Source organism: Hyperoodon ampullatus, assembly GCF_949752795.1.
Source record: "Hyperoodon ampullatus genome assembly, chromosome: 14".
Classification (NCBI taxonomy): Eukaryota; Metazoa; Chordata; class Mammalia; order Artiodactyla; family Ziphiidae; genus Hyperoodon; species Hyperoodon ampullatus.
In genome coordinates, this window is record NC_136927.1 from 44,252,291 (window position 1) to 44,263,267 (window position 10,977).

At 52.6% G+C, this 10,977-nt stretch overlaps 2 protein-coding genes across 2 annotated transcripts; one reads left to right on the forward strand and one right to left on the reverse strand.

Annotated features, from left to right (window-relative positions):
• Positions 1-212: 212 nt before the first annotated feature.
• CTF1 (cardiotrophin 1) lies at positions 213-3,637 on the forward strand (the record flags this gene model as incomplete). Its single annotated transcript, XM_079718545.1, has 3 exons — positions 213-237; positions 1,419-1,537; positions 3,173-3,637. The coding sequence occupies 3 exons, from the start codon at positions 213-215 to the stop codon at positions 3,635-3,637; spliced, it is 609 nt and encodes a 202-aa protein (XP_079574671.1).
• A 1,468-nt stretch (positions 3,638-5,105) lies between these two features.
• Positions 5,106-8,150, reverse strand: LOC307063058 (cardiotrophin-2; the record flags this gene model as incomplete). The annotated part of the gene is made up of 2 exons (XM_079719046.1): positions 8,025-8,150; positions 5,106-5,564 (listed from the first exon to the last, which is right to left on the reverse strand). The coding sequence occupies exons 1-2, from the start codon at positions 8,058-8,060 to the stop codon at positions 5,106-5,108; spliced, it is 495 nt and encodes a 164-aa protein (XP_079575172.1). The 5' UTR covers positions 8,061-8,150.
• Between the last annotated feature and the right edge of the window lie 2,827 nt (positions 8,151-10,977).

The following is a 10,977-nucleotide window of genomic DNA, read 5'->3' on the forward strand; positions in this document are numbered from 1 at the left end:
ACTAGGCCGTGCATGCAGGGAGCTGAGCTCAGGGCCAAGGAATCCTGCCCGGGGCGGCGGAGGTGGGGTGGGAGGTGGGGTGGAAGCGGGTGGTAGATTGTTGGGGTCTGAGCCCTGATTGGCTACGGCCTGGCCACGCCCCTACCCTTTTCCCCCTTCTCCCCTCCTCGGTAGGGGGGCGTGGAGGCAACCGGGATCAGCCTGGGGCCAGCATGAGCCGGAGGGAGGGAAGTCTGGGTAAGGGGCTGAAGGGCCGGATGCCGAGCGCCGAGGGGAGCAGGGGTCAGAAGGGCTGGAAGCTGGGGTCTGGGTCCCCGCCACCCCTAGGTCCGGGAAGGGAGCGGCCTGAGCGGGGGAGAGCAGGGCCCCGGTGTCAGGTAACGAGCGGGTGAGTTGTGCGTGAGCTGTGGGAAGGGGTAAGCGCCAGAGTTTAGAGGAGGCCTGGGGCTGTGCCTTCGGGGACTTTGGCTCAGGAGGTAGATTACCGGTTCGAGTACACCCTGGGGGAGAATTGGGGTAGTGGCTGGGACAGGACGCCGGGACCCTATCTGAGTACCGGGAAAGAATCAGAGCTGGGAGCCAGAAGGAGGGGTAAAGTTAGGGGCGGAAGTCTTTGGGCCACAGGGGCTGGTAAGTAACAACAGGAGACGAAAGTCGAGGCTGTTAAGGATAGGGACCCGCGGGGCAAACTCTAGCGAGGGGCGGATCGGGAGTTGCCGGGCTAGGACTACAGTCCCCAGCATGCCCTGGGAACGCGCGCTAGGCGTCTCGGGAAATGTATTCTTCCTCCCGGGGCACCACCCTCTAACTTGTTCTGGTTAAGGCCGGTTGCTGATTCACTGAAACTGTACGGTGCCCAGCCCACGGTTTTGCACAGAAGGACCATCAGGGAAGAAATGGCACTTCAGTATCCCAATCTGTAAAATGGGCTTAAAGGCTTGTTTCAGTTTTAAGTTCTGTGCTTTGATGATGCTGAATTCCACCAACAATCACTGAGGTACAGAGATACGTGAGCCCTGCCCTCGAAGGGCTCCCAGGCTGAGGCAGATTCTCACAGATAAAAGAGATATTAAAAGAACCGCCTTGGAAGTATGAACAAATGGCCTTAAGTAGAAGGAAGAAGTTAATTTAAAGGAGGGGTGAATCTGGAGGCTGCACTGAGGAGGCAGTATTTGAATTTGGCTTTAATAGGATTTCAACCATGACTTGGGGACAGGGAACACATTTCAGGAGAACAACCGTTTGGCAAATGTCTGGTGCCCTATTTTCCCTCAGTTGGAATGGGACAGAGCCTGCCTGGCTTAAAAGGTGGAGAATTCAGAGTGGAGCTTCCGGGTTCAGGAAGAGCCAGCCTGGAAGAAGTAGTCAAGAAGCAAGGGGTTGGGGTGCCCTCATTCCTCCCCCCCTTTTCCCACCAGAGGATCCCCAGGCTGACTCCTCAATCTCACCCCTTCCCCACTTGGAGTCCAAGATCCAACAGACACACAGCCTTGCCCGCCTCCTCACCAAATATGCTGAGCAGCTGCTCCAGGAATATGTGAGTGGGGTTCGGGGTGTGGGTACCAGGGTCCTGGGGAATGGGGAAGTACATACAGATCAAGGGGTCCTTGACCACCCATTTTCTCAATCTCACTTCACAGCTGCAGAAATTGGGGCTTCCAAGAGGGGTCAGTAACTGGCCCCTGGCCACACAGCAAATTGGAGGAGGACCCTGTCTGTGCCCCAAATGCCCCTCCATTAGCCTCAGCATGGAGGCTCCCTACTTGGTACTTTAAGACAGAAGCAACCTGAGAGAGTGAAGAGAACTCTGGTCTGGGAGTCAGGAAACCTATGTTCTTAGGCTCTGTGTGATCTTGTCATCTCACCTCCATGAGCTTGGGACTCCCCAGGTGTACAAGGAGGCACTTAAGGGAATTCCCTGGAGGTCCAGTGATTAGGATTCGGGCGCTTTCACTGCCAGAGCCTGCGTTCAGTCCCTGGTCGGGGAACTAAGGGACCAAAAAAAAAAAAAAAAAAAAAGGCAGTTGAATAAGATGAGCTGTGAACTCTTCTACCTGTGTTATGCAGAGAAGCTAAAAAGGGGTTTCAATCTAGGGGTAAAAATGCCATCCCAAGAGGACACTTTTACAGGGGAGAAGGATCTGCCAAAATCTTTGGTTGGCCAGAGGACACTGACAAAGGAAACTAGATAGTTCCCCAAATTACTCTGGTGTAGTGGAGGGAGGGTATAGTTTTGAATCAGATAGACTGTAGCCCTGCCAACTTGTGACCATGGGCAGTACTGATAACATTAAATATAATAACTTAATAATTATGACAGCACTAGTAAGATAATAAAGCTAGCTTTGTAGTCCTACCAACTTTGGTTCAAATTCCAGCTTCTGCCCCTTCCTAGATGGATGACTTAGGATAAGTCAGTCCCAGTATCCTCATTTACAAGACCGTGATCATCATCATCACACCCATTATTGGGAAGATTAGGAATAGTGTGTTTAAAGCAGCACAGTGCCTGAACCAGAAGCAAAATGTTAGGAAAGGATAAATGGTATTGTTATAGCATCTTTACAAATTACAAATCACCTTTATCTTTTCATTTGTTCATTCACATGACAGTTATTCATTGAGCCCCTGGCTGTGTGTCAAGCAGGTGCAGAAGTGGGGAAGAATGGGGGGAGGGAGTGAAAGAAACTCGGTCCCTGCACTATCTTCTGTGATTCTCAAGTGGTCTGTGGTAGGAAGGCAGGACAGGGAACTGTTCCCCCATCTTACAGAGGAGACCACTGAGGCTCAGAGAAGGAAACGGTTTTGCACCGAATGGCACAGCTAGTAAGTGGTGGAGACAGGATTTGAAGCTGGGTCTGTAAGATAGCATTAATAAAAGAACTAACATTTTTTGTGCCCTTCCAATGAGTCAGGACCTGCCTTAAGCATTTTAACAGGCTCATAACTACCTTATGAAGTTGATATGGTTATTATCTCCATTGAGGAGATGAGGAAACAAAGCAGTGGTGTAAAGCGCACGGTGGTTTTTGTTGTTTTGTATTATCTCAAACACAGCCTTTCTGTTGGCAGGAGTGTGTCATTTACGAGATGGGGACACTGAGGACCCAGGAGAGGGGTGGAGGGCTGAGTTCCGGGTGGAGGAGCCGCCCTGACTGCCGCGTCTCCGCAGGTGCAGCACCAGGGAGACCCCTTCGGGCTGCCTGGCTTCTCGCCCCCGCGGCTGCCGGTGGCCGATCTGAGCGCCCCGGCCCCGGGCCACGCGGGCCTGCCGGTGCCCGAGCGCCTGCGGCTGGACGAGGCGGCGCTAGCCGCGCTGCCACCGCTGCTGGACGTCGTGCGCCGCCGCCAGGCCGAGCTGAACCCGCGCGCGCTGCGCCTGCTGCGGCGCCTGGAGGACGCAGCGCGCCAGGCGCGGGCCCTGGGCGCCGCTGTGGAGGCCGTGCTGGCCGCGCTGGGCGCCGAGACCCGCGGGCCCCGAGCGGAGCCCGCCGCCGCCGCCATCGCCGCGGCCACTGCCACCGCGGGCGTCTTTCCGGCCAAGGTGCTGGGGCTCCGCGTGTGCGGCCTCTACCGCGAGTGGGTGAGCCGCACCGAGGCCGACCTAGGCCAGCTGGCGCCCGGGGGCCCGGCCTGAGAGCGGGGCACGCGCCGCAGCTCGCGGTCCCCTCCTGGGCCGTCTCCGCCTCTCCATCCCTCTCCATCTCCGGCAGCGTCTCTGTGTTCTCCGACCGTCTCCATCTCTCTATTTGCTTTGTACGCTCTCGATCTCTTTTTCTCCCTGGGGCCTCCTTGTCTCCGTCTTTGACTTCCCATGGCTATCACTTCCTTGCTTTCCCCGTCTTTTTCTCCATTGCTTGGGCCTGCCTCGCTGAGGATCTCTGTCTCCCCATCTCTTGCCTCCTCTTGGCCCCATGTGAGCGTGTGTACATCTGCGCCTCATCTCAAGGAGGGGACACCTGGCACTCTGTTTCCCTCTGTCCTTCTCTCTGTCCTTTCCTGGCTAGGGACATGTCTGCTGACCCTGTGGTGGGTGGGCTCCTCCAGACAAATTTCAGCCACCTTCCCCCAGGGTCACTCCACCTGCTGCTCTCCCCCTCCCCCATCCCACCCTTTGCGGCCCTGCCCCCTTGCCTTTGATGTCCTTTCCCTTCTTCCCCTCCCTCTGCCCTATCCCTGTACCTTCCCTTCCCCCCAAGTTAGGTCTACTGGAGAGAAAAAAAAAAATCACCCCTTAAAAAGAGTTTTATTTACGAGAATAAATTAATTTTTTGTAAATAAAATGTTTAAAAATAAAAAGAACACTAAAGTTACCAGTATATATAGTTGTTGAAAATGGGGAGACACCTTTAAGGAGAATAAGGTCCTTGGGTTACAAACTGGTTCCCCCAGACATCCGCAAAAGCCACAGTATAAATAGGAGATTCATGAGAGCCCCAGGCCAGGGATGCCATCTCTCAGCCCAGAACAGGAAGTGGATGTGTCCTGAGCAGGAAACAGATGTGACACGAATCCTTAGTTTTTCAAGAATCGGATGTCCATTGAATAGGGAGTGAAGCCCCTTAAGATGGGAAGTTGGAACAGTGGCCACAGTCGGAGAGGTAGACTAGGGGAGGAAATGAGCTCCAGCAAGAAGGGAGGCCTAGTTGCTCAGAAAGTCCATATCTTCATACAGGAAGTGAGGTAGACAGAGACAAGAAGGCAGCCCCTGGACCTCCCTGAAATTACAGGAGGGAGAAGGTCTCAGGGAGAGCCCAGGAAGGAGACCAACTGTACTGCCCCCTAGAGTGGGAAGTGAAGCCACTTCAAAGAGATACTTTTTTCCACCCAGGAGGTGAGCAACCAGTACCACTGGACTGGTAATCCATAAAATGATATCCATAGAGTCCCACCCAGATCTGGAAGGGATGCCATAGGACCTAGGCAGGAAGGCCCAGGCAGTGGCGCCTTGAGGCCTGGTTACCAGGAAATTTTCCCAAATACATGGTACACAAGCCCTGTCTCCTAGACAAGATGTGTCTCCGTTCTAGCCAAGAAGCAAGGCAGAAAAGAGTCTGTTGTGAAAGCAGAAGTGTTGCAGCCTCTGACGGGAAGTTCCACCTCCTCTACCCAGGGTATTTGGCCTTGAGCAGAGCCAAGTCCCTCACAGCTCGGTCAGTCCAATGGCCATATTCCCGGGTTACTACATAACCTCGACATTTCCTCTCAAAGGCCGAGGCCCCGAAGGGGACAAGCCCGAGAGTGTCCTCTTCTGGGGGGATAGGCAGGCCCAGGGCAGTCATGATGGCAGCCATGTTGCCCAGCAGACCTTGGGCCCTGAGTCTTGCAGCCCCGAGCTGAGCCAGAAGGATGGGACTGCCAGGGTTCAGGTCACTCTGGTCATCCCCCACGAGCTGGAGGTGCTGGGTCAAGGCCAGGAAGGCCCCCTGGGCACAGCTCAGACGCTCCCTGTCATTCAGTGCATGCCAGGTCTTGAAGGAAACGGCGGCAGGAGGCAGGCTGCTGAGCTGGAGCTCTGGTGCTGAGAAGCCGGGATCACTAAAGGGGCTGCCTTGGCACTGGAGCTGCATGAGGGACAGAGACAGGAGTGAGGAGGCCAAAAGGCTGCCCTGGGTCTCCCCTGACTTCACATCTGCCTTCCATGAGACTGGCATCTTCCCAGGGGGAGTCGCCATTCCCTGCCTCTCAGAGAGTTGGTGAAATGTTCTAGCACAGAGCCTGGGCTCTGTTAGGTTCCAGTTTGGCCTCCTCCACGTACAAGTTGTGCAACTTTGAATCACAGCTTCAGTAATTCCCATGTGGCACTATTATGGTGAAGATAAGTAATATATTGGGCTGGCCAGAAAGTTAGTTCGGTTAGTGAATACATTGTTCAATAAAGTTCTTGGTGAAAATGAAAGATGTGTCTTTTAATTTTTTTTTTTTTTTTTTTTTTGCGGTACGTGGGCCTCTCACTTCTGTGGCCTCTCCCGTTGCGGAGCACAGGCTCCGGACGCACAGGCTCAGCGGCCATGGCTCACTGGCCGAGCCACTCCGCGGCATGTGGGATCTTCCCAGACCGGGGCACGAACCCGTGTCCCCTGCATCGGCAGGCAGACTCTCAACCACTGCACCACCAGGGAAGCCCAAAAGATGTCTTTTATTTTTACTGAAAACTGAATGAACTAGTTGGCCAACGCAATGTATAAAGCACTTAGCACAGCATCTGGCATACAATAAGGGCATTAATATCGTTCACGAACTATATATTTATATTAGTATCATGAACACTATGACTATGTTACTTATTGCAATATTTTCAATATAAATATATTATTGACAATGTATAATAGTTACAGCCCTATTTCCTTTTTATTCACAGCATTTAGTGGTTTATGTTTGTTCATTTTATTATAATCATTAATAAATAATTATTAATATTATTAAATTTAGTTGAGTGCCTTCTCCATTAAAGTTCTCGCCTCCACAAACCTAGGCCCACAGAATTTTAATGCACACTGATAAATCCCCTAATTGATAGATCATCTGGTCCTACATCCCCATCTTACAAGTGGGGAAACTGAGGCTCAGGGTGCCCAAAGCTACCCAGGGTTTGGTGACAGATATGAGACTAGAAACTAGATTAAGTAACTTCACATGGACCTAGAATATAGCACAGCAGAAGAGTCACAAACACCAGGGCCTCCAGGGGCCAGGCAGATCATGTCACTCGGGGAAGAGGGCAGGACTAAGAGGGGGGTGGGGGTGGCAGGAGGCCAATAGGATCCCTGTGCCTGTTTTTGACAGGCACTCGTACACAAAATCTGAACAAGCATTGCATGGCCTAAACAAAACATCTGTGGGTCAGACCCAATCAGGAGGCTGCCAGTTTGAACTTCTAGACCTGAGGTTTTGTGACCTCAGGCAAATTATTCCCCTCTCTAAAACTCAGTATTCCTTATTTGTAAAATGGGTTGTAAATCCACCTCTCAGAACTATCTGAGGACTCAGTAAGATAATGAGGCTAAGGACTTCCCCAGTGGTGCAGTGGTTGAGAATCTGCCTACCAGTGCCGGAAACATGGGTTCAAGCCCTGGTCCGGGAAGATCCCACATGCCGTGGAGCAACTAAGCCCATGGGCCACAACTACTGAGCCCGCGTGCCACAACTACTGAAGCCCATGCGCCTAGAGCCCATGCTCCATAGCAAGAAAAGCCACCACAATGAGAAGCCTGTGCACTGCAACGAAGAGTAGCCCCCGCTCGCTGCAACTAGAGAAAGCCCGCGCGCAGCAACGAAGCAAAAATAAATAAATAAATAAATATTTTAATAAGATAATAAGGCTAGACTTCCCAGCATGGCTTAGGCTCAAGCAAGCACGGGGCAGGCTTCCCTGGTGATGTAGTGGTTAAGAATTCACCTGCCAATGCAGGGGACATGGGCTCGAGCCCTGGTTCAGGAAGATCTCACATGCTGCGGAGCAACTAAGCCCGTGAGTCACAACTACTGAACCTGAGCTCTAGAGCCTGTGCTCTGCAACAAGAGAAGCCACCGCAATGAGAAGCCCACGCACCGCAACAAAGAGCAGCCCCCAATTGCCACAACTAGAGAAAGCCCGTGCACAGCAAAAAAGACCCAACGCGGCCAAAAATAAATAAATAAATAAATAAATTTATCAAAAAAAAAGAAAAAAAGAAAGCACGGGGCATGAGGTAGTTGTGGAAAGACTCATGATCCCCTAAAGCCTTTCCCGCTATGTGCTTCCTTTGAATCTTCTAACAGTCCTGAGAGGTCAGCCAAGGCAGGATCATCAGCCCATTTGGCAGATGAGGAAGCTAAGACTGGGAGAGAAGGAATGACTTGCCCAAGGTCAGCCAGCCATCAGTGACAACGTTCCTGGGAGTATGTCTCTAGATGGCAGAGTCCTTATACCCTTGGACCCGTGGAGGAGCCTTCCTCTGGCCTTGCTCTGCTTCCCCTACCCAGAGCTGGGCCAGGAGGGGCGCCCTTCTCCCCTCATTCCCTGCTCGTGCCGTATCACTCACATAAGTCTGCAGCAGTGTTGAAGTATTCTTCTGCATGTAGAGTGCCAGGCTGTAGGCTTGACTGATGGGCTCAGCTGGGGAGATGGGGGCTCCCAGGCTGAGGGGTCGCAGCAGCAGGGTCAGCAAGCAGAGGGCGCCTGGCAGGAGAAATCAGAGGTCAGCACCAAGTCCCCGGCCTCACCTGACCATTCATTCATCATAACAACTCCTCAAATGGGTACAGCCCTTGTGGCCTACAATGATCTTGTGTATCCAAGTCAGGGCAGAACCATCCTTTAAGCCCATTATTTCCAGCCCAGAATATTCCCCTGAACTCCAGACTCATGTATTCAACTTCCCGCTTGACATCTTCCCTTGGATATTAATAAGCTTCTCAAAGTCAAAATATCCAATGCTCAAAAAAAAAATATATCCAGGGCTTCCCTGGTGGCACAGTGGTTGAGAGTCCGCCTGCCGATGCAGGGGACATGGGTTCGCGCCCTGGTCTGGGAAGATCCCACATGCCGCGGAGCGGCTGGGCCCGTGATCCATGGCCGCTGAGCCTGCGCGTCTGGAGCCTGTGCTCCGCAACGGGAGAGGCCACAACAGTGAGAGGCCCGCATACCGCAAAAAAAAAAAAAAAAAAAAAAAAAAAAAAAAAAATCCAATGCTCAGCTCAAGATGCCCTCTTCCCCTTCCTCTCCCAGCCTTCCCCACTCAGGGAAGAGCACATGCATTCTCCCAGGTGCTCAGGTCAAAAACATGGGGTCCTTTTAGACGCCTCATTCTCTCCTTCTCCTTTGTTCAACCCACAGTAAATCCTGTTGGCTCTGTCCTTAAAAGGTGGCCAAGAGGTCTGTTTTTAATTCTTTTCCGGCCACACTGTGCAGCCTGCGGGATCTCAGTTTCCCGACCAGGGATTAAACCTGGGCTATGGCAGTGAAAGCCTGAAATCCTAACCACTAGGCCACCAGGGAACCCCCTCGGTCTGCCTGTGTTTCTTGATCTGAGCACTTATGACAAGCATACCTTGACTTTGTGAAAATTCATTGAGCTATATACTTAGGACTTGTGCACATTTCCCTGTACGTATTCGTTATTTTCTTTTTTTTGGGGGGGGGGTACGCGGGCCTCTCACTGTTGTGGCCTCTCCCGTTGCGGAGCACAGGCTCCGGACGCGCAGGCTCAGCGGCCATGGATCACGGGCCCAGCCGCTCCGCGGCATGTGGGATCTTCCCAGACCGGGGCATGAACCCGTGTCCCCTGCATCGGCAGGCAGACTCTCAACCAGCGCGCCACCAGGGAAGCCCCATTCGTTATGTTCAATAAAAAAGTTTTAAAAGATGAAAAGAAGTATCTAGAAGCGAACTACCTCTCTGTCTGCTGGTGTCTCTGTCTCCACCCTTGCCTCCCTCCGCACCCCGCAACTCTCCAAGTCCAGCTAGATCCCTCCTCTGCCCGAAACTTCCCATGGCTCCCACCTAACACAGTGAAAGCCAGAGTCCTCTGTGTGGGCTACAGGCCTGGCCCCTCTTTTCTGCAGCACCCCGTGCAGGCTTTGCCTTGCTGGGTCCTGCCGTGAGCACCCCACAACCCTACCCAAGGCTGCTCCTTCTCGTTCTTCAGGCCTCAACTCAAAAGCCCCTCCGTCTCCCTGATGTGTAGTCTTCAGAGACGTCTGCTGTTTACAGATCCCTCACTGATTTATTTGTCTACTTGCTTGTTGCTGTCTCTCCCCCTAGAATGTTGGCTCCAGGAAAGAAGAAACCTCACCTGCTTCATTCACTGCTGGTTCCCCAACACCTAGTGCAGAGCTTGATAAATATATATATATTTTTAAATAAATTTATTCATTTTATTTATTTATCTTTGGCTGTGTTGGATCTTCATTGCTACGCGTGGGCTTTTTCTCTAGTTGTGGAGAGCTGGCTACTCTTCGTTGCGGTGCGCAGGCTTTTCATTGCAATGGCTTCTCTTGTTGGGGAGCACAGGCTCTAGGCATGTGGGCTTCAGTAGCTGTGGCTCGCGGGCTCTAGAGCGCAGGCTCAGTAGTTGTGGCGCACGGGCTCAGTTGCTCCGCGGCGTGTGGGATCTTCCCGGACCAGGGCTCGAACCCGTGTCCCCTGCATTGGCAGGCAGATTCTTAACCACTGTGCCACCAAGGAAACCCCCATAAATATTTTTTGAATGAATGGATGCTGCCGTGAACATCCTTATCCCAGCCTCTTGGGGAACTGCTGAAATTGGAAATATCTGGATTGGAGGGTGTATTTATTTTAAATTTGAGTAAATCCTGCCAAATTGGCTTCTCAAGGGTCGGGCCCAGTTGTCCCCGCCAACAGTGTGAGGATCAGAGAGGAGGGCAATTCCCTAGGGCCACCAGCTATGATGGAGACGAGAGACAAACCAGGGTGGCCTCCTTGGCTTCCCTGTCTACATTCCTGAATTCCCAGAAATTTAGAACTTAAGGGAAGGCCTGAAGGTGAAGGCCCATTCATTCATTCATTCACTCAACAAACTTTTTGTCTGTTTCTTTACTGCTGTGTCCCCAAATGCTTAGAATACTACCTAGCGCCTAACACGCACTTGGTAAATTTCTTGAATGAATGAATGACGAATGAAGTCCTCTGTGTTTAAGGATTTGGAGGTTCGCAACAGATGTAAAATAGCCAGGCACCTGAGACCGATGGGCCAGAGGGCCGGGCGGTACCCCCTCCCATCCTGGTCTCAGGACCTTGGCGCCCTCCCTCACTCACACGGCGGATGATAGCTCATGCTCTCTCCTGGGCTCCTTCCTCTCTGCAGTCTCCGGGTGGTTCTGGGGCATCTTTCCTCCTGCCCTTCAAGTGGCTTTATACCTGGGGCTGAGCCCTAGGGCCGCCCACGAGGGAGGGAAGGAGTCACACCCTCAGGGTGGGAGGGCAGGTGCAGAAGCCCCGGGGGCAGGGAATAGGTAGGCAAGGGGACACTGAGG